This window comes from Lemur catta, chromosome 8 (genome assembly GCF_020740605.2).
Source record: "Lemur catta isolate mLemCat1 chromosome 8, mLemCat1.pri, whole genome shotgun sequence".
In the NCBI taxonomy this organism is placed as follows: domain Eukaryota; kingdom Metazoa; phylum Chordata; class Mammalia; order Primates; family Lemuridae; genus Lemur; species Lemur catta.
In genome coordinates, this window is record NC_059135.1 from 6,468,402 (window position 1) to 6,494,581 (window position 26,180).

At 47.6% G+C, this 26,180-nt stretch overlaps 1 protein-coding gene across 2 annotated transcripts in view; it reads left to right on the forward strand.

Annotated features, from left to right (window-relative positions):
- NGEF (neuronal guanine nucleotide exchange factor) overlaps window positions 1-26,180 on the forward strand; it is a 95,370-nt gene that overhangs the window by 10,704 nt on the left and 58,486 nt on the right. For both annotated transcript variants that reach the window (XM_045559612.1, XM_045559614.1), the window contains exons 2-3: window positions 16,316-16,658; window positions 19,780-19,894. In XM_045559612.1, the coding sequence (XP_045415568.1) occupies window positions 16,391-16,658; window positions 19,780-19,894 (383 nt within the window). In that variant the 5' untranslated portion in view covers window positions 16,316-16,390. The remainder of the gene's footprint in view (window positions 1-16,315; window positions 16,659-19,779; window positions 19,895-26,180) is intronic.

Sequence of the window (26,180 nt, forward strand, 5' to 3'; positions counted from 1 at the left end):
GTGTGTGTGGGGGGTCCATTGGCACTGTGTGTAGCAGGACGCTGGGGGCTTTTTGGCCAGGGTCTGATCGCATTATGTTCCAGAAATCTCCACCACAGGCCCAAGGAGGGCACACGCTCCTGAAGGGGCCATGAGGCCCTGGCATGGATGCCCAGCTTGTAAACCAAGACGCCCTGGATCCACGTGACAGGGGTCCCGTCAGGTACAGGACCGCAGAGGGGTGTAATCCTCTCTCCAGCCCACGGACAGCTTCACTGCGGAGGCTGGTGTCATCTCGGGACCCTGGCCTGCTCCCCCACTGTGGCCCTGCGACACCAGCCCAGTCTCCACACGACCGCATCCCCCCAACTCCTCTGCAGCCTGTTGCCCGTTAACAATTCCTGAAAGCAACAATCACCACAAAGCCAGACTCCCTTTCCAGAGAAAAGAGGATTCCCAAGGTGTGGACCTTGAAGAAGCAGCAGCAGCTTCTGAGGACGCGTTAGAATTGCAAACTCGGGCCCAGCAATCTGTGGTGCACTCTCCCGTGGCTCTGAGACCCCCCAGACAGAGAACCACGGCTGGAGAGCAACGCGCACTACGTGGGTGAACGGAGGAAAGAAGCCAGGTGCAAGAGAGAACATTCTGACGATTCCATGTGCATAAACTACCCAAACAGGCAAAGCAAACCATGCTGTTAGAAGTCAGAAGTCATCCTTGGGGACAGGGAGCTGTGATTTCCAGGGGACATCCGGACTCTTTCTAAAGTGGTGGTGACTTTCTCCTTCCGAATCTGGGTTCTGGTCACGCAAATGCGTTCAGTTTGTAAAACTCAGCAATCTGTGCACTTAATATGGGGACTTTCTGAACCCTCCTAAATTTAAAAAAAAATTCTTTTAACCAGATGAAGGGTAAACTAGAAGTGTCACCACCTCCTTCATTGCGTAGCCTCATAACTGGTTTAAATCACATGGGGATGACCCGTCTGCCCCGCTGCTCCAGAAAGTAAGAATTTGGGCATGCTTTTATCCTGAGCCAAAAAGGTTTCACAAATTCACCCTGAAAGGGGCCTCAGCACACAACAGGCCAGGCTGGCTAATTAAAACCAGAGCGAACTATTGACCCACACATCTAAAACTAATGCTGCCATTTTTGGTAAATGCTGCTGCTTCCACGTTTTTCCCGGTTTATAGATAATATTTCCAGAGAACAAGCCGCCTCACTCAGTCACCTGGATGGCTGTTCCACAAAGAGCTTACCTTGGAGCGGACACCAGGAAGTCACCTTGCGCAAGGAGAGACGTTCTGTGCAAGTTTCACCCTGGTGTTGGCGGCTGGGTTGGAGGCCAAAGGAAGAATCTGGTCTCACCAGCCAAGGAATTTTCCAGGCTAAACCTTTCGGGGCCTTGAGGATGAGGAATGGAGTTTTGCGGCTCTGCTGCCTATCTGCCCTTAGGCCACAGTAGATTCGAATCTACTCAGCTGTTCTTTATGAGGATAATCTCGGCCCTACTGGAAGGATCCTATTTTTCTTAAGGGTATCAAGGCTCCCCAACGCCTTGTCCACTCAGAGCCGTAGTGAACGTGCAACACACAGGAGCCACCTCGACAGGCGTCACCGTGAGCCCCATTGCAAGATAATCCCCACCAAACACTGATCAAACACTCACCTCAGGGAAGACGGAGAGTCCAGATCTCCTTCCAAAACTCCTCTAAAGTCTCCACTGGATCAGGCAGAAGCCCCTGGACTGTGTCACCCTGCAGAATTACTTTCGCTTGGTTGTGTTTTTGTGAGAAGCCGTCAGCCTGTACTGAAGGACTCACGGAGGAGGTCTGGGAGAAAGACCACCTGCGGAGCACAGACCGGCGTCCACGGGCCACATGTGCTTCGCTTCACCTGGGATACTCTGAAACCCACCTGGCCTCACTCAGGCAGAAATCCCGGCACGGAGCCTAGGACTCCACATGCAGCCAGCCCTCCACATCCATGGGTCCCACGTCCACAGGTTCAACCCGTCAAGGATCAAGATATTCGGAAAAAAATGGATGGCTTCATGTGTACTGAGCAGATATAGACATTTTTTTCTCGCCATTGTTCCCTAAGCAATACAGGATAACAACTCTTTACATAGAATTTACATTGTATTAGGTATAATAAGAGATGATTTAAAATATATGGGAGAATGTGTGTAGGTTATATGCAAATACTACACCATTTTACGTAAAGGACTTGAGCACCCGTGGATTTCAGCTCTCCAATCCCCCGTGAATAATGAGGAAAGCCTGTATTTAACAAGCTCTTAAATGTTTGAGAATCACTGCACGCAGCTGCGTCTTTCGTAAGAGCATTTGGTAGGAATCCCTGCCAGCCTTAGTACAAACATGACAATTTCTCCTGAACCATCAGTCAGTTTTTATCCCTGAACACAGTGGACTGAGTCGCTGACACATTTCCCTTTTCATGTTGGCTACTGGGAAGCTTAGGGAAATCTGAGGCCATCCACACCAAGAGTCTTTGTGATATGATTTTTTTAAACCTTATCTCCCATTAAGTTGTATGCCCCCACCCTTTTATTCTTTCTTTTGTCCTCTTTTCGATTTATGCTGTGTTGGGTAAGTGAGATATAAATATAAATATTGTTATATTTGTAGATGGAAATAGTATCTCATTGCATTAATTTGCATAGTAATGCATAAAGAAACCAGCTACCACACACTGATGTCATATCTAGGAAACCAGCACTGTGCCTCCTCATATCAGCCCCAGGGCTTAGATAACATTTGTCCTCCCTGCATGACAGTGGAGGAATGGAAGGCCCGAGGGGAAGCCACATGCCCAACTCATTCAACCAGCGGGGGCTGGACAGGGATGACAAGCTGTGCTTGGCCGGCCCCTTCCCACTCACAACACCACACAGCTTTCCCTGGGCTCACACAGCAACATGTGGGAACCTCTGAATTCTTTCTCAAAATGTTCTATGCTTTGAAGAAAATATTTAATGCTTTAATTCCTCTGGAGTTTATTTGGTTAATTTATTATGAGAACTTAAACTGATATTTTTCCCCAGTTGTTAACCAATGTTCCAAACTTTTATTGACACCCCTCCATTTTTTAAAAAATAACTTTATTGAAATATAATTCACATTTTACACAATTCACCCATTTAGAGTGTACAATTCAATGGTTTTTAGTATACTCACAGTTGTGCAATCAATTTTAGAACATTTTCTCATCTCACCAAAAGAAATCCCACACCCATTGGCAGTCACGCACTCCTCTCCCACAAGACACCCAGCCCTGGGCAACCACTAATCTACTAATCTATATATATATTTTTTGAGACAGAGTCATGCTCTGTTGCCCCAGCTGGAGTGCAGTGGTATCGTCATAGCTCACAGCAAACTCCTGGGCTCAGGCGATCCTCCTGCCTTGGCCTCCCAGAGTGCTAGGGTTGCAGGCGTGAGCCACTGTGCCCAGCCACTAATCTACTTTCTGTCTCTGTGGATTCTCCTGTTCTGGATGCTTCATAGAAAAGAAATCATACAATGTGTGGCCCTTTGTGACTGGCTTCTTTCACTTAGTAAATGTTTTAAGTTTCATTCATGTTGTAGTGTGTATCAATACTTAATTGTTTTATAGCTTAATAATGTTCCATTGTATGGATATACCACATTTTATTTATCCAACCATCAGTTGACAGACATCTGGAGTATTTCCACTTTTTGCCAATTATGATTCATGCTGCTGTGAACATTTGTGCACAACTTTTCTTCGTGTGGATGTATGTTTCCATTTCTCTTGGGAACGGACTTAGGAATAGACTTGCTGGGTCATAGGATGACTGTGTTTAACTTTTTGAGGAAGTACCAGACGATACTCCAAAGTGCCTGCACAATTTCACATTCCCATCAGTAGTGTATAAGGGCTCCAGTTTCTCCACATCTTCACCAACACTTGTTATTATCTGTCTTTTTTATGACAGCCACTGTAATGGGTGTGAAGTGGTATATAAGTGTGATTTTGATTTGCATTTCCCTGATGGCTAATGACATTGAGCAAGTTTTCATGTGCTTATTGGCCGTTTTGTATACCTTCTTTGGAGAAATGTTGTTTCGGATCCTATGCCCATATTTTAATTGGTCATTTTTTATTATTAAGTTGTATAAGTTCATTATATATTCTAGATATAAGACCCACAAGAGCCTTATCAGATATATGATTTGGAAAATTTTTCTCCTATTCTATGAGAATTTTCTTGATGGTGTTCTTTAGAGCACAAAATGTTTTAATTTTGATGATGTCCAATTTATTTTCTTTTGTTGATTGTGCTTTTGGTGTCATAGCTAGGAAACCATTGCCTAATACAACATCGAGAAGGTTTATGCCTATATTTGCCTTTAAGAGTTTTATAGTTTTAGCTCTTACAATTAGGTCTTTGATTTTGAGTTAATTTTTGTATATGATATGAGGTAGGGATCCAAATTCAATCTTTGGCATGTGGATAACAAGTTGTCTCAGCACCCTTTGTTAAAGAATATTCTTTTCCCATTGACTAGTCTTAGCACCCTTGTCAAAACTCATTTGGCCACAGATGTACCAGTTTATTTATGTTTTTTCAATCCTATTCCATTGACCCATATGTCTATCCTTGTGCCAATATCAGACTGTCTTGATTACTGTTGCTTTGTAGTAGGTTTTGAAATCAGGAAGTGTGATTCCAACTTTATTCTCCTTTTTCAAGATTGCTTTGGCATGGGTCCTTGAATTTCCAGATGAATTTTATAATCAGCTTATTAATTTCTGCAAAGAAGCCACCTGGGAGTTTTAATTGGGCTGTGTTGAATATGTAGATCAATTTGGGGGGGTATTGCCATCTTAACAATATTAATTCTTCTGATCCATGAAGATGGATATCTTTCTGTTTATTTAGGTCTTCTTTAATTTCCTTCAATAACATTTTATAGTTTTCAGAATCTAAGCTTTATGCTTCTTTGGTTAAATTTATTCCTAAGTATTTTATTCTTTTTGATGACATTATAATAAAATTTTAAAAATTCCATTTATGATTTTTTCCTTCCTACTATATAGAAATAAAATTGATTTTTGTATGCTGCTCTTACAGCCTGCAACCTTGATGAACTTGTTTATTATTCATAGTTCTAATAGTTTTTTTCTACTGGATTCCTTATTCCTTAGGATTTTCTATACATAAGATCATGCTGTCTGCAAATAGAGATAGTTGTACTTCTTCCTTTCCAATCTGAATGACTTTTTTTCCTTGGCTAATTGCCTTGGCTAGAACATCTTTTACAATTCTGAATAGTAGCGGTGAGATCCTTCTTCTGTATCTGAAGAGGAAAGCCTCCAGTCTTTCACAATTAAATATGGCGATTGCTGTGGGGTTTTTGTAGGCGTCCTTTATCAGGTTTGAGGAAGTTTTCTTCTCTACCTGGTTTGCCGAACATTTTTATCAGGAAGGACTGTTGAATTCTGTCCAGTGCTATTTGATGCCAAATGTCTAATAAGATGGTCATGTGTTTTTGTCCCTTGTTCCATTAATATGGTATGTTACATTAATTGATTTTTGCATGTTAAACCAACCTATGTGATTGGGATAAATTCTACTTGGTCATGGTTGTGTAATCCTTTTCTTATGGGTTCAGTTTGCTAGTATTTTGTCAAGGACCTTTTCTTCCATATTAATAAGAGATATTGGTCTATAGTTTTCTTTTCTTGTGACATTTTTGTCTGGCTTTGTAACCCTTCTATTTTCTATATTTGTGATGCCTCTTCTATAAAATAACATTTTTATAAATAAGAATTTATTTCTGGGCTGGCCATTTTGTTTCACTAATCAACTACCTTGTGTCAATACCATATTCCTTTTATTACTATAATATTTTATGATATTTGGGAGAAGTAGGCTTGCTTTATTACCTATATTCCTCAAAATGTTTGAGCTATTCTTGTCTATCTATCCTGCAGATGAACTTCATAATCATTTTGTCAAAATATTCTGATTAGTTTTTTTAATTGGAATGACAGAAAACTATATATTAACTTGGTAAGAACTGACATTTTTAATATTGCATTTTCCTATCCAAGAAAAACCCACATTTCCCTAAACATGCAAGCCTCCTTCCCTCTCCCAAGGTTTTCCTTTATATGGGTTGTTCGTATTTATTGATACAGTTATCCTTGGTTTCTGGCTTTGTTACTACTGCAGTTGGAATCTCTCCACTTTCTAATTCGTTCCTGTTGACACGCAGTGAATCTGTCTTATTTTGGACCTGGGCTGAATTCTTTGTATTAATAATTCCAATAGCTTCAGTTGGTTCTTTTGGGTTTTCTAGGCATACAAATTATATCACCTGCAAATTATTTTGAGAGAAGAAAATTTCATCTTTCTTTCTGATAACTCATTTGTTTTATGTCTCATTATGTTGAACAAAATCTCTGGAAAGATGTTAATAATAATGAGAGCAGGAACCCTGCTCTTGTCGGGAACGTCTCTGACTTTTCACGATCGCCACATTTGAGAGGTACACGGTGCTCTTTATCACGGCGAATTCTCCTTCTAGTTTCATTTTCAAAGGTTTTTGCTGGGAATTGGTATTTAATTTTGTCAACTGACTTACTGATGTGCTATATTGTATTAAGACTTTCTAATGAATACGAAATTGCCTCAATTTTATGTAAATCACTCTGAGAACATTTTGATGAAGGAATTAAACGTCTCATTTAACCATTCATTCTTATTCTGACCTCTTGGGAAATCTCAATTTTTGCAGGTGTACACATAAAACAGCTGTATGTTTCCCCATCATGGCTATGATTTCCCTCTGTCCAAACTCATTCTCTGCCGTGTAGCAGGGCTCTCGGAGATTTCTTGGCCAAATTACGTAACTTCCCAGTCTCTTTTGGTTTTATAACTGATTCATTTCTGTATTTAAGATTTTGATTTATTTGTTTTTTCTCAAAAGATTTATTTATTTAATTTTTGAATAGATTAGTACATTGATATAGCTTTAAAAAATTTAAAAATATTTAAAAGTACATACTTTAAGATCTCCTTCCTCCCGACCCTATTCCCCATCTGCCCAAACTCCCACATCTAATTTTATGTACATACATATATTTACACACACACACACACATACACACGTAACCATTGATACTAATTTCTCATAACTGCTTCCAGAAGGTTTTAGGCACATCCAGATAAATTTGAATATACTTCCCTCTTTACACTTATGGAAACACATAATGCATGCTCTTCTGCCCTTGCTTTTAAAAAAAAATATATATATATATATTCTAGGATACTTTCTTAATCAGTACTGTATATAGCCCTTCTAGAAAATGTTTAGAATTTTCTAATTTGTGTGACCAGTTTCTGATTAGAGATACTCCGATTATTTCCAATCACTTGCTCTTGAACAATGCGGCCATGAGTCACTTGCTCCTTGTTGATGCTGCAGTGAGTCACCTGTACCCGGGCCGCTCCCTATACGCACAAGAAGATCCATGGGCCAATCAAACCATATTTGCTTATTTTTTAGTATTTATTTTTTTGAGACAGGATCTCACTCTGTCACCCAGGCTGGAGTGCAGTGGCATTACCATAGTTCACTGCAGCCTTGAACTCCTGGACTCAAGTGATCCTCCTGCCTCAGCCTCCTGAGTAGCTGGGACTGTAGGTGTGCATCACCACACCTGGCTTTTCCATTATTATTTTTTGTAGAGGCGGGGTCTCGCTATGTTGCTTAGGCTGGTCTTGAACTCCTGGCCTCCAGTGATCCTCCTGCCTTGGCCTCCCAAAGTGCTGGGATTATAGGCGTGAGTCACCGTGCCTGGCCTTGCTTTTTATTTCAACAGATGTTGCCAAACTGCCCCGTGGGGATGGAATCAATTTAAAATCCCATCAATGGTGATGGGGCTGCATGTTGCCCCTCAGCTTCACCAACTGCTTTGAGCACATTTGCATTTTTGCCACTATAGCAAGAACAGGGATCTCAGGGTAGTTTGGATTTTCTTTCCTATCATGAGGCCGGAAGTTGGACATCTTTTCACAAGTTTTTCTTTCCCCCCAATCCCCAGGGTCTTGCTCTGTTGTCCAGGCTGGAGTGCAGTGTCGTCGTCATAGCTTACCGCAGCCTCCAATTCCTGGGCTCAAATGATCCTCCCACCTCGGCCTCCTGAGTTCTTTCCATGAGTTTTTAAGGGTGATTTGTATTGACTTGCCCATGAGCTCTGTTTATATCCTTTGCTCATTTTAACCACGCCCAAATTTTCCAAAGTTCAATCTCATGCTATTGAAAGCTCTTTTCCCTTCCCTTGAGCAGAAACTAGACTATATGGGGAGTGGGAAATGAGCTGGGCCGAAGACACCCCCTCCCCCTCTTACCTTTCCCAGGGGTGGGGGAGGGGTGGGACCAGCAAGCCCCGGTCTCCTTCCTTGGCTGGTTGTGCACTTGTGGTTGGAGGTGTCCCTCTGGTTCAGCCTTGCTCTGACATCTCCACTGATGGAGTCTTTGAGGTTGTCTTCAGCTAGTATTTATCTGAACCTCCCTGCAACACACACACACACACACACACACACACACACACACACACACACACACAGGAGACCATCCCTCTTAGAGGGGCCACCACATCTCCCTCTGGCCAGAGGGGCACGAGTGCTTCCAACCCCTTCTACAGCTGGGGCCTCCCACTGCTTGGCCCAGTGGCCACCTGGCAGCCCCCAACCCCTGCCACTTGCTGACCTTTCAGCTCCAAGAACCCTCAGGGAACTTCAGGGTCTTCTTGTGCAAGGACTGCTCCAAAAGCCACAGAGAACAAAGACGGGGGTGGGAGGGGACCCATTTCCTTCAAGGACACAGGCTATAGTCCTTTTGAGCTCCATGGTACAAAGTCACCCGCAGGTCCTGACCCCAGAAATCTTCTGACCCAAAGCCAGCTCCAGTCCGTGTACGTTCAGTGTATCTCCACATCTCAGGAATCATAGGTGGAGTGACAAAAAGGACAAGGCACCGTAGCCCTAGGCTCCCAGAACTCCCTGCCAGGAGACTCTGGAATGGGCCCACGGGTTCCACAGCCCTGCAAAATTCCAGCTGGGAGCCCCCCCTCCCTGCAGGGACCCGCAGGCTTCTCCAGGGCTCCCTTGGAGTCACCTTGCTCTTTGCATGGGCTATGGCACCCCCAAAACACCCAGCTCCTCCCTTCCTCCTCCTTCTTTTTATCAAGGAGAAGGATTACTGTAGGGTCATGCTTCAGTAACCCCTCGGGGCTGCTGGCTGAGCTGAGCCACAGCGGTAATTAGTTTGGCCTTAATAGCAATTCCAGAGCCACAGGAAAGAGTCCTGCTCTGTGTCGTGTAATATTTCCATCCCCTGTTCTACCCCTCCTGCTTTATATATTTTCCAACTAATTTTGCCTTTTGATTTATAAAACTATATACATATAGTTTTTTTTAGGTATTTAATTGACAAATAAAATGGAATATAGTCAAGGTAGACAATGTGATGCCTTGATAGATGTACACGTTGTGCAATGATTATCACAGTCAAACTAATCAGCACATCCATCACTGCCCAGGCTGCACCTCAGATTCCCAGAACTTGTTCATCTTACAGCTGAAGGTTTGTACCCTTTGACCAACACCTCCCCCATTTCCCCTACTCCCAGGCCCAGGCAACCGCGTTCTACTCTCTGCTTCTAAGAGTCTGGCTTTTTTGATTCCTCATGTAAGTGAGATCATGCAGTATTTGTCACTTAGCATGATGTCTTCCAGGCTCACCCATGTTGTTGCACGTGGCAGGATCTCCCTTTTTATGGTTGAATAATATTCCATGGTATTAAATATATATGTGCCACAATTTCTTTCCCCATCCTCTGTTGATGGACATCTGGGTTCTTTCTATTGCTTGGCTATTGTGAATAAGGCTGCAGTGAACATGAGGTGCAGATATCTCTTCAAGATTCTCATTTCATTTCCCCTGGATGTATACCCAGCAGTAGGATTACTGGATCTTATGGTAGTTCTATTTTTAATTTTTTGAGAAACCTCCACACTCTTTTCCATAATGGCCAATTTATCTTCCTGCCAACTGTGCACAAGAGTTCCCTTTTCTCCACCTGCTCACCAATACTTGTTGTCTCTCACCTTTTTGATAATCGCCATCCTAACAGGTGTGAGATGATATCTCCCTGTGCTCTTGATTTGCATTTCTCTTATGATTAGTGACATTGAGCACCTTTTCATACACCTGTTGTCCATTTGTGTGTCTTCTTTTTTTAAGAACTTTAAAGCACAGGTCAATCATCAGCAGTGCTGCTTAATTTTACTTATTATTTAGTGGAAGAGCCTGCTGGTCCTTCCATAAACTGGGTTCTTAATTTTGCCTCATGGCACACAGATAGCTGTTTTCCTGTTGTATGATTGCATCGGATATTAGTGGGAAGTTGGAAGCTGGGGTCAACTCGAGCTGCTTTCACCCAAGAGTTTGCTCTGGTCTTCTGACGATAAAGGACAAATTCCCAAACTCCCTACATGTGCCAGAAAGAGAAGGGAAAAGAGCATGTGGACCAGACATCAGGTGATGGGGAAGGTTCTAGTCCTTGCTGTTGAATCTCTGTGACCCCAGCAGGTCCCTCCCTGTCCCTCCAGCAAATAGGGATGTGGCTAGGGAGGTGACTTGTGGATCCTGGGAGCCTTCCCAGTTCATACTTCCTAATTTCATGTCCTAATTCCTCGTTGCCTGACTCTCATTCATTTAACCTCTTACACTGGGCACCTCCCATGTACAGGTATGCAGATACCCAAATCATTGACTTCTTTTTTTTTTTTTTTTTTTTTTTTTTTAGAGACAGGGGCTTGCTCTGTCTCCCAGGCTGGAGTACAGTGGCTTCATTATAGCTCACTGCAGCCTCGAATTCCTGGGCTCAAGCGATCCTCCTGCCTCAGCCTCCCAAATAGCCAGTACTACAAAGCACATACCAGCGTGCCCAGCTCCAAACCATTAACTTCTTAATCTTGTGCTCAGAGCCCGTGGGTTCCTTGAAGAGCTGCTTTTAAATCCCAACATCTGCAGCTTTTCTGTAATTATAAAATAAAAAGGGGCCTGGTGTGGTGGCTCAGGTTTGTAATCCTAGCACTTTGGGAGGCTGAGGTGGGAGGATTGCTTGAGCTCAGGAGTTCGAGACCAGCCTGAGCGAGAGTGAGACCCCATCTCTACAAAAAACAGAAAAATTAGCCCGGTGTGGTGGTATGCACCTACAGTCCCACCTACTCAGGAGGCTGAGGCAGGAGGATCACTTGAGCCCAGGCTGCAGTGAACTAGGCTGTCACCACTGCACTCTACCCAGGGCGACAGAGCAAGACTCTGTCTCAAAAAAAAAAAAAAAATAGAGGTTGTTTGGATTAGAAACTATGATTGTTAAGTTGGTGCCCAGTGAGTTGTTCCTGTTGTTCACATTTATCCTTCCAGCCACTGTTGGGGTAGTTCTGTGCTGGACCCCGTCCAATGGCCCATTTTCAAGGTGCCACATGCGCATCTTTCTCTGACCTCTGGCTGACTCCCCTTCAAGCCCCTGCTTCCTTCCCCGTGTTTTAGTTCAACAGCCTTAAGGAAAAGCAGGGGTCTTTACTTTTTCCCTTCTTGAGCCAAGAGCAGGCCAAGAAACCCAGTGAGGGAAGCTCTGCCCCTGTCATCGAACCTCGCCCTCCTCGCCGCAGCCTCTGCTCAGACGTCTCCGAGAGGCCTCGCCGACCACGCCCGAATCTGTAACCCCACCGCTCCCAGCCCCCACCTGCCCCAGGTATTTCCACAGGGAGGAGAGTGTCCCCTCACCCTCCAGGCACCACACTGCCACCTTCTGCATGGACCCCTCCTCCCTCACAGCTGGGTCCTCCCCCACCCACCCGGCCTCTTTGAGTGGCCACAACATAGAGGGGCAGCCCCGCCGCCCCACGGCCAGCGCCATGGCCATTGCCATCGAGGTCTGGCTCCCAGCCACCTCCCGCCCCTTCTCTTCCCGCCCCGCCCATCCTCGCTCCCCAATTTCTGGGTTTCTACTTTAAATTTTCCCAGGATCTTTCTCTCCCTCTCTTTGGGTATTTCATGCCCCTCCTCACCTTTGTTTGTGCCCAGAACAACAAAATACTCTGGGGAGTAGCCACCTGCAGGGGTGGGTGACAGCTTTCCTACAACTCGAGGGCTCCCTTGCGGATTCTCAGTGCCGGCCACCCTCAGACGCGGAGCGGCTCCTGGGCACCTCCCTTCCTTGCGGGGGGGCTTTTCTGCCAAACCAGAAGCTTCCGCTGTTCCTCCCTCCACTGCCCACAATCCTCCTGTCCAGCTTTACCCACTTTGACACCCGAAGGGAAAAGCGTCTGTTGCCGACAGCCCAAGGCAACCGCGCCTTCCACCTGGGACGAGGCGGAGGGCCCAGGTCAAGGGCCAGGCGCTGACGTGGAGATGACACCTGTGGCCTGGGCTCGGCCTCTCTCTTAGGGGGCCGCTCGGGGGCCTCTTGCCTCAGCAAGCCCCATCTTCCCTGGGAGACCACCTGTCCCCGGGGATGCGCACTCAAGCCCTCTTGTCACAGCTAAGGCGCCTTGGCTCTCCTGCCCTGTCAGGCCACCCTCCCGGGCACATACCCCACCTGTACCACGAACACGCGTGTCTCCACAGCTGTCCTGCGTCCCTCCCTGAAGAGACTGGTGAGGGCTGAGTGTCGCCTGCGGGCAGCCCCCGGCCTGGAGCCCAGGCTCCCTGCTGGGCCCCAGCTCCAGGGAGTGGCCTCAAGGGAAGCTCTCCCCACCCCGGGCCCGGAGCTGCGGCCTCCCTGTGACCTGCTCAACAGAACCTTCCGGGCAAAGGTCTCCCCACGGTCCTCTGCTCTGCAGTCTTTTTCTCCTTCCCGCGGCCCCCGTGAACCTCAGGAAGGCCGGGCCCTCTTACGGGGCCGTCCCTGGCACGCAGAGGGGCCTGCTCAGAGCAGGTGCCCAGGTGCCTCCTGTGGGTTTGCTGAAGGCCCGCCCCCCGGGGGAGTCTCCCCGCTTCCTCTGGTTTCCATCTTCACCCGCACTCCCCTCACGAGTGGCATAAGGGGACAGTGAGGGACAGGACCTGCTCTAGCCCTCTTGCCCCTTGCCTGGCCCCAGGCTTCTCTTTGCCTCTGACTCGGGGCAGACACACCCTGGCCAGCTGGGCCACATACACCCCCACACCGTGGCTTCTCCCTCCCCACCTGCTGCGACGCTGTGACCCTGCCCCTCCTGGGGCCTGCTCTGGGCACTCCAGGGACTGGCAGCACGGCGTCCTCTGGAAGCTTGTCAGAAATGCAGTCTCAGGCCCCACCCAGGACCTCCTGAGTCAGAACCTGCATTTTAGCAAGAGCCCTGGGTGATGTCTGCACTTGAATGTTGGGTCTAGGATCCCGGCACGCCTTCCTCCCCCACTCGGCAGCTGGGCCTGCAGCCAGCTCTCCCCGGCCCTCCCACCTTTCCCCAGTGGCCTGACCTCCCAGGCCACTGACTCACAAAGGGAGGACCCCCCGCCTACCACCCCTCCGCCCTCAGCCCGATGCTGGGAGGTTTAACCGTCCCTCTTGGCTTCTGTGCCCAGAGCCACAGAACTAGCACGGAGAGAGCAGCATAGAACCTGCTCCTGCCTCTGGGCCACCCAGGCCTGGCTTCAGCCGGTGTTTATGACAGCATCTTTTGACCACATCACACGGGTCTCAGATGCCCCCAACAAAGAGTCAGAGAGACGTTGTGTGACCCTCACCACACCATTTGCCAGCAGTGTGATTGCAGGCAAGTTTGCAAAGCTCTGGGAGCTGCAGCTTCGTCATCTATAAAATGGGGATAATGATCATGGTGAACTCACACGGAGGCTGTGAGGCTTCATTAAGGCAGCTTGTCCATCCAGCCATTGTTGTAAACAGCAGATGTTTACAGAGCGCTGTGTGTGCCTGGCCTCAGGGACAGCAGTGACCCAAACAGACCAAACCTCGCCCTGGAGAAGCTTACTAACAGGGAGCGGGGACAGACGGGAACTGCCAGCCGGTGCTCAGTGAGCGTTTGCTGAGTGAATGAATGAATGACTGCCAGGCAAGTGTGGTGTCGGCATCAGCCCTCCCTGCCTTCCAGTCACAAAGCTGTCCCCAAGCACCTGCACCCTGAAGTCCCCTCTGGAATAGAAAGAACTGGGGCTGAAAGCTACTGAAGACTTTAAGGGAAGGATTAGAAGATGGGGGCGGGGCGTGGGCTTTCCTGCAGTTAATGGATGAATCAAAGCAATTATAAAAGCATTCCAGACTTAGAACACATTTGCCTGAAATAGTCAATAATCGAGGAGGAATTAGAGTTTTTTTTTCAGAGAGTTTTACAAGTTCTCCATGGGGGCAGGGATAGCCTCAGAGATGGTAAGAGTTTGGAACACATTTCCTCAGGGTTGCAGAGCCTCCTCATTTAAGGGAAGCAGGATGGTTGGAGAACAATCCCCTGCTATTGCCATAGCACGAGCATCCTCTGAGGGCTCTCTGGGCCTCCCTAGATCACAGAACTAGCGAGCTAGAAGGAGCTGCCCAGAACACCCACCGCCCTTGTGTTTCCTTGATGGGAAACTGAGGCCCGGACATGCCCGATGTTAAGCAGGTGATTACGGGCAGCTCAGAGTGGAGACTGGAGCCCAGGTCCCCCGACTCCCGGCCCCAGTGTCCTGGTTATGTGTGGCTGTACCTGCGTCCATGGCACTGCACGGTCGCAAACGCAGCACACTAGGCTGAAGCAGCCAGACGCCACAGCCACCTCCCCGTAGCTCCACGTCCACGACAGTCAGGGAAAGGCTCAGGACACACAGGGAACCCAGGCCAGCCGTGGTCTCCAGGGGCTGGGGCGGCTGGGGCTTTGGGTGATGAGACTGCTCTGTATCTTGGAGGTGGTGGTTACAAGAACTGCATGCGTTTGTCAAAACTCCTAAAAAGGGTAAATTATGTATGTAAATCATGCCTCGAGTTTTTAAAATGGAGCCTGAAATAATAACGGTGATGACAATGATAACAATAGTAACCTCCAGTGCCAGAGGCCACATGAGGCCATGACACCGCGGTCCCGGAGATCCACTCGTCAGAGCAGGAGGAGGCCGGGTTAGTGTCACTCAGGAGTTTCTGATGACCGACTTTTCCCCCCAGGTGCTTCCCCAGCCCAACACCCTGACACCAGTGTGCTCGTACCCAAATCTTCTCTCCCACTTCCCTGGCTGGCAGGGGCATCGCCGCTGGGCCCCTGGCCCCCTCCTCCCAAGGCCACCACGGTGCAGCCCTCCATTCTCCCTGCTCTTAAGCTTTCTTGAGTCTCTGGTGCCTTTGAGACTAGGACAGAAGCTCTGGGCCTGTGACCCAGAAAACCGTATATGCTCACACACAGCCTGTGCACCCCGAAACCTCCATGGAGTCCCCGGGACCTCAGGTCCCAGACCCTCAGCTGGGCTGGGACTGCACAGAATCCCCAGCTTGTCTCCTGCCCAGCCCAGGGTCCCACCAGCTCCGACCCCCTCAGGCCCATGCAGTCGCTCCCCCTGCGCGCCCAGCCTGGGAGCAGGGCTGCGTGTGGAAGGCGATGGGGTTTGCCTGGCCAGCCCTGTGTGGTTCCTGTTGTCCCCCTTCTCCTGTGAAAAGAGTCCCGGTTCAGAGGCTACGTTGTATGGCTACCCCAGAGGGAGGTGACCATTCTGTTACTGCAGCCCACGCAGGGGATGTCACGGGCTGCAGGGCCTTGTCATCCCACCGTGGCCACACACATTCTATCAGAGAGGCCACTAATGCGCCACCCAGACTTGGCCCCCAGTTGACGGCAAGCTTGTCCTCACAGGTTCGAGTCTGCCCATCTCCAAACTCACCCCTGTGAGAGCCGGCACCAGCCGACGGGCCTTTCTCATCTTCGGGGCACTTCCGTTTTGGGTCTATGCACTTACAGTCTCTCGTGTTGCTGGCCTGGAGTCCTCGCTCTATTTTTGCTACACTTTTCCTTTTGAATTATTCAAGAAATGTTTACTTGAAAGTAGTTACACAAGCCACTTGAGACATTTCCCCTCAAAAGTGCATCCTCTGAATAATATAAACAAACCTCAATTATAAAATGATGCATGAATGCATCCAAATTGCAGTGATTAACGCTGTCATTTTCATTGACAAAGACGTGGAGACCAGCATGTGCAGATTATTCCAAATTTCATCAAATCCAAATGGGAGCAGAATTCACACTCTGAATAGAACATTTAGCCTGATGATTCTAACTGAAAATCGTTCTCTTTCTATTCTAAAGCTCTCAAAACCAGTGAAATTTGGGGAGGTTGTTGACCTCTAGTCACTCCGTTGAAAAACAGTTGGATCTATTTCCATGGAGACCAAGGAATCTGAAGATTTGGAAAAGACCCGGAGGAAATCAGTGCGTGGTTCATGGAAAATTGATGATGAATCAGCCAAGGTGAGGCCTGAGTCACTGTCAGAAAGAGAGGAGACTTCCTATGCTGACCAGGAGAGCCAAGAGAAAGAACCCCATTTCAGCAACCGGATTCAGAGAAGCTCTATCTTCAACCGTGCCGTGAGACGCAGGAGCAAAGCCAACGCCAGAGACACCCATGTCAGGAATGCCAGCTGCCTGGCAGGTCAGTGTCACAGCTGTCACAGCTGTTCCCTTGTATCCGGTCGGCATCACCAGTGCTGAAGGTCCTCATCAAAGCAGAATAAGCAGCATTGACAATGATCAGCGACAGGGCCAATAAGGTAGCACGTTTTAAAACCGTACCTAAAGAATTCAAATTCCCCCAATATGATGATGCGTTTGAAAGTGGTGTTTTTTTTTTTTGTTTTTGTTTTTGTTTTTGAGACAGAGTCTCACTCTGTCGCCCTGAGTAGAGTGTCGTGGCGTCAGCCTAGCTCACTGAACCTCAAACTCCTGGACTCAAGCGATCCTCCTGCCTCAGCCTCCCAAGTGGCTGGGACTACAGGCATGCGCCACCACGCCTGGCTAATTTTTATATTTTTAGTAGAGATAGGGTCTCATTCTTGCTCAGGCTGGTCTGGAACTCCTGAGCTCAAGTGATCCTCCCACCTGGCCTCCCAGAGTGCTGGGGTTACAGGCGTGAGCCACTGTGCCTGGCCTGTTTGAAAGTGTTGACCCTACTTATACAATTAGACTGGGTTCTACCTAAAAGAGATTCTCGTTCTAGAACTCAACAACTGCACTCCCTAGGAGGGAGCCGGGAGCCATCCACAGTGGGGTCGTGTGGGAACATGAGCTTTTCAGTAGGGTTCTACCCTGCTCTCCCACTGTCTCTGACATGGCCAGAGTCTCCGCTGCCCTGAAAACAATCGAGATTCAAACCTTGGGAATATCTTTGCCACAGGACCCCTTAATCTTTTAGATCAGTGCCTCAAACATTTTATCTGCTCAGGATATATTTGTTGAGCAGAATAACGTTCAGAAACCTTCATAATGGGAAATGTTGGCACCACAGACCCCTGTCCCTGTGACTTGCCCCCAAGGCTGCCGTGCAGTGTGCTGGGGCTGCAGAGGGTGTGCCAGTTTCCCAGCCCCGGGGACACAGCTGCCACCACTGAACAGAGTGCCACCCTGAGTGCGCTGGTGACAACCCCTGCTTTAGATCCAGGGACTTCGCTAATTCATTCAAAAATATTCATTAAACTCTATTTTCTGTAAACTACCCTCAAAACATGGAGACTTAAAGCAACCACATTTATTATTTCTCGTGATTCTGAGGGTTGGTTGGGTGGTTCCTCTGCCTGCCTCTGCAGTCCGCTGGTGGCTCCCCTGGGGTTGGAGTGGGGAGGACAGCCTCGCTCATCTCTCTGATTTTACATCTCCATTTTACATGAGTCTTGAAGGACAGGTAAGGACTCAGCCAGGGAGAGAACAGAGCCGACATGGTTGAGCACATGTCGGTACCCACTGGCTGTGCTAGGCAGGCACTTGAAGGGTATTCTCACCATACCCATTTTATAGATTAAAATAAACAACTGAGGCCCAGAGAGGTCGAGCCACTTAGTCAAAATCACACAGCTAATGAGCAGTATAGCTTGAACTGGGATTGAGATCCTTCTAGCTCCAAAGCCTATGTGGATGGAGAAGTGGGTTAGAGCAGTGCTGTCCCACAGAAATACACTGCAAGCCACGTGTGCCATTTAAAATTTTCCAGTGCACACATTAAACAGTGCAGAGAAATGGGTGAAATTAATTTTAACAATGCATTTTCTTTAACCCAATAGATGTAAAAATTATCATTTTATCCTATAGTTAATAATCAGTGTAAAAATTATCAATGAGATATTTTACATTCTTTTTTTTTGCACTAAGTCTTTGAAATCTGTTGAGTATTTCATACTTGCAGCCCCTCTCAGTTTGCATGCCAAATTTTCATTGGAAATACTTGATCTGGATTTAGATTGCATAAAATGTACAGTCAGAAAAGTAGATTTACATACGAAAATTGTTCCAAATATCCTTAAAAGTTTCCCAACAACTGAATCGAGTATGAGTTTTTACTTTTAAATATAAATTAAGTAAGATGAAAACTTCCCTCCCTGAGCCACGCCGGCCACATTTCCAGTGTGCGATGGCCCCTGTGGCCCGGGGCCACCCTGCCGGGCACGGCGGGGTTAGGGCGCTGCAAGCAGACAGACGAGCAGATGCAGCTGCCCGGTTGGGGGTCAGCCCGGTCTTTCTGGGGTGCAGGGAAAGGTGGAGGTGGGGCTGTGCCTGAGATAAGGCTGGAGAGGGAAGCAGGGTCGATGGGGAAAGAGCCTGGAGTCCAAGCAGAGCGGAGGGTGCTGACACGAGCGCAGATAGAACTGGCGTCTCTTCACTTCCTGCCACCCCCTGAGGTGCCCTCTATGTCCAGCCCTAAATATTTTCATCAGACTCGCAGTTTTATTTCTAAAGTGACTCCCTCCCTGGAGTTGATGCCCCAGCCTGCCCAGCGCTTCCTGACGCAAGGTCTGAGGAGAAAATGCTGTGCTCCACCCCCGGGGGAAAAAGAGCTGGGGGTGGTGCAGGGTGTAGGGAAGAGAGGAGCAGACAAAATAGGCTGCGTGTCATCAGCTTCTAGGTCCACTCCCTAACAACCAAATGCTCGTGCTCCCAGGTCACGGTGTGTGCTCGGGTCTGCAAGCTGTGGGACCTTCTCTGTTTCATCTGCTACATGGGTGCTCTTTCAAAATCATGCTGGAGCATTGCCTAACGAGCCCTCCCACGGTGAGCTGATGTTCTAGGGGAAGGGGACTTGACTTGACTTATTTATTATTTAATGTTGATTAGGACTTACTCGGACATTGTAAAGTTAGATGTTAAAAGATTGACAAGTTGCAAATGATTTTTGTCCAGTAGAAACTATAGCACCCGTGGTTAGGGCTTTATTGCCCTCGAAGACATTAGCCAGGTTTGTCTCCAAGTTTGCAATCTTATTTCCAATGTTCCTTTGCCCACTAACTACCCATGTATATGTATGTATGCACGGGTATTTGTATGTCCATGTACATGAAGTTTCTTATATCATGCTTACAATGTTCATAGGGACGGCATCCCAGGTCACAAATACAGCAGGAGGTCTGGCAAGTCCCCCTTCAGGGGGTGGGAGGAGGATCTCCCCCCTCACCCCACTTCCTTCCCCTTCCAGGGTGATGGCTGCCCCTGGCCTGGTCTTGCAGAGAATTGCCTGGAAAGGGGGAGATGCATGTTTTCTAACTCGCTCCATTTCTTAAATGTCACAGATTCACAGGAAAATGGAAAACCTGTAAATGAGCCCCCGACCTTGAATGTCTCCCAGAGCAGAATGCCTCCCCGGAGAGCATCAAGGCAGGCGGGCCCAGAAGCCCAGAGAACCAGGTAAGAGCAGATCCCGAGGAAGGGCCGGTGCGTGAAAGGGTATGGCCGGGACCTTTGCCACAAGGACTTGAAGGGACTACTGGGGTGTCTTTTTTTTTTTTTTAAAGTAATGTTTTATTGCTCATGTTAAAAAAAAAAAAAAAAAAACTCCACAATTTCCTTTAGGGAAAAAACCCCTATTGTTACTCTTGTGTCACAAAACAGAAATTTTAGATATCACATACACTGAGAAATAGAAGAGAAAACTCACTGGATCACCACCACCCAGAGAGGTTTTCATATTTTGTAAATGTGTTTCAGATCTTTTCTTCTACATGTTTTATCATACTTCCTCTTCATGAAATGAGGTCTTACTTCATGAAGCGAGGTCATATGATGGCTGTGATTTATTAATCCTGCTCCTGTAGTTGGATGTGCAGGTATCGTATCAGTTTCTACTGAATTTATCTGCTTTAACAACAACAAAACACTTAGCAAGACAGGTCTGCTGGCTCTCGAGTGAAAGAGGTCATGTTGGCAGCTCTGCCTGTCCTCAGGGCCCTGGGCTCCTCCTGTCCTCAGGGCGCCGGGCTCCTTCTAGCTTTTAGCTCTGCCGTCTGCCAAGACCGCTGCCAGAGCTCCAGGCGTCACAGCCACAGTCAGGTGGAGGGAAGGAGAGAGGCCGGCAGGGAAGGGTGTACCAGCCCTGGAACCCACCCTGAAGCCCACCCAACCACTGTGGCTTTTAACTCTTGGCCCACACTGGGTCCGATGGCCACCTCCACCTGCTAGGGAAGCTGGGAAATGCAGGTATCTTTTTAAAGCCAGGGCTGTTTCTGTAAGTTGATTCCATTGGGAAGGAAGAAGGTGAGAGTGGATACAGGGGAGGCAACAGCAAGCTCTGGGCCAAGGCAGTTTCAAACGTTTGCTGTTTTGCCACCCTATGACAAATACCATCATGGCGCAATCCTGGTGCCTAGCCCGGATCATGTAAGTCAAATTCCTTAGCAGCTTCACAATGTCTACAAACCCCTGAGAGTGACGGGGAGATCGTATCCCCATATCCGCACTAGGGAAGTACAGACCCCCCAACACACCCGGAATCCCAGAACGAGGTGGGGAGGCGACACTTTGCTTCCTGAAGTTGCTTTGCCCATTGGGCCTCGATCACACACATGCACAAGCATGCATGCGTGTGTACGCGTGCACACACATGGACCAATTTATTTACGTGTAATTAGATATTAAGGGCAACTGTTTCCTGTTGTCTCTGGTCTGGGTTAAGCCCCAAGGGCCAAGGGCAATACTGAAATGTCTGACCACCGACACGGGGCACCCCACGAGACAGGGAAGCCACCCTTATCTCACCCTGCGAGGGGTATCAACAGGAGTGATGGTAAAAAATAATCGACAGCCAGGACCCAAGCCTGGAGCAAGGGTCTCAGTGGGGCCGAGAAGGGCCCGGGAGTGGGGAGCGGGGACTCAGGACAGTGTCTACTTGCCAGTTGGCGCATCAAGCTTCCATATTTTAACAATGGAAAAAAGTGGGGGACAAAGGAAAAGAGTGGGGGACTGGAGGCCAGGTTTTATCTGGAGGGAATTGTCGTGAGTTTTCCATGCTTCCCCAGGGGGGCTGTTCCCCTGATCTGAACCCAAACAAGGGGGCAAGGGGTGCTTCAAGAGATCTACTTGGAAATCTCTGAAATCGGGAGAAGAGGGTATAGGAACAGGAACTTGACTTGCACCTGGAAACATCTGGAGCTGGGCTGGCTGAAGCAGCCCGTCGAGGAGGCAGGTGAGGGTCTAGTAGGGAGGGGGGACATTTCCACCAAAGGCAAGGTGGCAGGGAAGGAAGCCAGCTACAGCGTGCTTTGAAGAGGACTCCTTCTAAGAGGGCATCCTGCTGGGGGCCAGGGTACCTTGGCACAAAGTGACTGGCTTGAGAGCTTTGCGGTCAGAGGCCCCCTCGAGGGGCCTCTGGGGAGCCCACACTTTGAGGGCCGAAACAGCAGCTGGAGGGGGAGAAGATGAAGCCAGACGGAAAGGCCTGACTGTGGCAGGTCTGGGCCAGGAGACAGGAGGGCTGGCAGGCTGGAGATAGCTTCAGGCTGCAGCGAGACAGACCACTTGCTTACAGCCCACTGCGCTCAGCCTGAGGTTCCTGAGGTTCCTGCGGGGCCCAGGCGGACAGTGCCCACCTGCAGCGCAGGCTCAGCGGGAAGCCAGGAGGGAGCAGCAAGACCCTCCTGTTTGCACCCCCGCATCCATCCTGCGCAAGACCTGTGCTTCCTTCTGTCTGTGGCCTAGTGAGGACAGGACAGAGGGACAGAGAGCTCCACTGTGCCGTTTGTCTCTTTTACATTTCTGAGCCAGGCTTCTATGGCAAGGGACGTCATGACACACCTGCCCTGGGACTGTTTTCTCCTGGTGGGCTGTCAGGTTCCAAGGGCTTTGAGTTATTTATGGCTTTTAAAGGTAAAGGACAAAATATGTGTTTCTCCCAGGCAACTTAATGTTGCCAGCAAGCCGCTCCATCAGTGTCTGATGTGAGTCATGGGTGGACTCGCCGTCCTCGTTCTGTTCACCCTCCTGCTCCTGGCTTCACTGGCTCCAGAGCACGCAGAGGGTCAGATCTGCTACCTGCCTCATGCACCCCTGCTCTTACCCACCCCGCTGTGTCCCTGTCTTTTCAGACTGGGCCCCCGATGTTAAGAGCCACGGTTGATTTCGAGCACCTCTTGTTCAGTTTCCATAGTCACTCTCCCAACGCCTTTATCCATTCCTATTCGAAGTCTCTTTTGTTCTGAGCCAGGAAAATAATTCTCTGTCTCCTTGCTTGATTTGTGCACATAAAGGCAGGTTCCATGATTTAAATTTAGCAGAGAAAAAATGCCAACAAAACAACAACAGAAAACCCTACACAGCACTAACAATTGAAGAGGGAGTTGAGTGTTTATCTTGTGAAGAGGCCCAAATATTCTGTCTCCCTAGGTTTTTGGAATTGTCACTATAGTTAGTGTTTTCATAAAGGCAACTTTAGCAGTACTTTGCTGAAGGCCAACTTACATTACAATAAAGCGCACAGACCTTGGGTCCATAGCTTGATGAATTTATACATCTGTACACCCACGTGGCCATCAAGCCGACCGAGATGTAGCACATGTCCTCGGCCCCAGGAAGCCCCCTCTGGCTCCTGTTCCCAGTTGATACCTGATCTTCAGACACGACCATCTTCTGACTTCTAGCGTCGTTGGATTAGTTTTGCTGGATGTTGAACTTCACATGAAGGAGATCACACAGTGTGCACTCGATGTTGCTGGGTCTTATTAGAAACAACCAAATAATTTCTCAAAATGGTTCTGCCACTTTACGTTCCCACCAGCAAGGTATCAAAGTCCCCGTTGCTCCAGATCCTCATCAACACTTGGAATTGTCAGTCCTTGTAAATGTATCTGTTCTAGCATATTGTGGTTTCTCACTGTGGTTTTAATTTGCATCTCCCCAGTGACTAAGGATGTTAAACAACTTTTCACATGTTTCTTGGCCATTCATATGCCTTTTGTTTTTTTTGAAATACATTTTTTTAATTATTATTTCAGCATATTGTGGGGGCACAAAAGTTTAGGTTATGTATATTGCCCTTGCCCCCCCACCCCCCCAAGTCAGAGCTTCAAACATGTCCATCCCCTAGACAGTGCGCATCGCACTCATTATGTATGTATACATCCATCTCCTCCCCCACCCACATCTGTCCGTTCATATGTTTAATTTTGTGTAGTGTCTGTTCAGGTTGCTTGCCCATCATTTATTTATTTACTTTTAAATTTGTAGGAGTTCTCTATCTATCTTGAATATAAGTCCTTGGTCAGATATGTGCATTGCAAATATTTTCTACCAGCCTGTAACTTACTCATCTTTTAAGTTTCCTGTCTTTTAATGAGCCACAATTTTTAATTTTGGTGAAAACTAATTTACCAATTTTTTATTGTTGGTCCTTTTCTATCCTAAGAAATGTTTGACTACTTCAAAGTCATGAAGATATTCTGCTATGTTTCCTTATGGAAGAAGTCTGACACTTTTGCCTTTCACATTTAGGTCTAAGGTCCATGTGGATCTCTAGTTACTCTAGCACCGTTCATTAAAAAGGTCTCCTGCTCCCCCATGAACAGCCTTGCTGCTTTCTTCAAAAACCCAATGACTGCAGACATGTGGGTCTATTTCTGGACTATTGTTCTGTTTCATTGATCTCATTGTCTCTCCTCCTGCCAGTACCACAGTGTCTTAAATGCTGTTGCTTTATGCTAAGTCTTAAAATCTGGTAGTGTAAACCCTCCTACTTGTTCTTTTTTAAGATAGTCTTAGCTATTTTGAGTTTCTGCATTTCTATAATATGTAGATTTTGGAATCAGTTTGTCAATTTCTACCAAAAAAATACCTGCTAGGGTTTTGCTTGAAATTGCATTGTCTCTACAGATAAATGTGTGGGCTCAGTGCATATGTTAATTAGCTTGATTTAGCCATTCCACAATATATACATATCTCAAAACAACGTGTTGTATAGGTTAAATATATACAATTTTTATTTGTCAATTTTAAGAAACTGGAAGAATCACTGACATCTGAATGTTGGCAACTTAAATTGTTCAAACTATGTCCTAGCTTTCCACTTACTTAGATATTCTTTAAATTAATCCAGCAATGATGTATGGATTTTACTATAAAGATTTTACACATTTTAATTAAATTTGTCCCTAGGTATTTTATGCTTTTTGATGCTATTTTAAATGCCAATGTTTTGTAATTTCACTTTTCAATGGTTTTTGATAGCACCTAGAAATATAATTAGTTTTGTATGTTCGCCTAGTATCCTGTGATCTTAATAAATTCATTTATTTTTTCTAGTTGTTTGTGTGTATATCCCTTTGGATTTTCTATGCACACAATCCTCCCATCTGTGAATAAAGACAGTCTGTCTCTCTCTTGGCAATCTTCATGCCTTCTATTTGTTTTTCTTGCCTTATTGCACGGGTGAGGACTCCATCACAGTGTTGAATACAAGTGTTGAGAGTGGACATCGCAGTCTTGTTCCCCAGTCAAGGCTGCTTTGGTTGCAAAGATCAGATGCCTACTCAAATTTGCTCAAGTGGAAGAAGGACATTTTAAGGATGGAATCCCAAAGAATCCAGGTGTAAGAGATAAAGTCCATCTTCACAGGCATGGAAAAGCCATGCGGACCGGAGCCACTTTCTCCTTTTCTCTGGGCCGTGGGGCCACTCCTGCTTCTCTCCATGGATGCTCTCTTGCCCTGCTTCTCTGCCTCTTGGCTTGCACACGACCCAAACAGCAGCCTCGGCCAGAGTGACCTGGCAGCCTGGCTCTGCACAGCCAACCGGGACTACCTTTTGTGTCTCTTAGAGAAAAAGCGTTTCTAAGGGAAAGAATCTGGCTGGCCGTCCTCAGGTGTGGATCTCTGAGGCAATCAGCTAAAAGAGCAAGAGGCAGGATCGGTGGGACCATTCTCACTCCCCGGGAGGGAGCTGGGCCTGGAGAATGTTGAAGTCCCTGCAGGAAGGCCAGGCAGCCGGTCACCTCTGTGTAGCTGGAGTCTGGGTCTCACGCACAAGACGGTGCCCAAGAGGACGTAGGCGAGGTGAGAAGCAGAGAATGGAGTAAGAACAGCAGGGGCTCAAGGTAGTAAATCAAGGAATTGGGGTCTTCAGAGGCCCGAATGGGCCCAGGACCCAGGCTGATGTGGGCATGTGGTATTCTTCTTAGCAGCCAGTGCCTGTCCCCACAGATTCTAGAATTGTCCCCGGCTCACCTAGGGTCGCTCTGAAAGTCCTCTTCTGTCAAAGATGAGAGTGGGAGTGATGGTGCTGCAGGGCTGTGCAGCAGGAGGAAGCACCATTACTGTAGAAAGATGTTCTGGAAAGAGGGGTGCAGGAAGGGAACTTAGAGTTGTGCACCTTTATACGCAGCATCTTGTAAAGTTCTATGAAGGTTATTCCACTTCACAGATCAGAAATTCCAGACCCAACAAAATGTAGTACCCAGCCGCAGTTGCCCAGCTCGCAGGAACACCAAACCCCGAAGCCAGAGGCTCCTGGCTCCACACCCGGGTCCCCTGCTCCCCAGGCTGCCCGAATGAGGTGTGGCCAGGGGCGTCTTGGCTGTGAGAAGGAGGGTGCTCCTGTTAATCTGCCCAGAGGGGACAAAGCCCAGAGGTACAGGGCATCCCCTCACCCACAGTCCATTGCTGAATTGGTCCCTTAGGGACCCTCTCAAGTCAAGTCATTATAAATTGAGT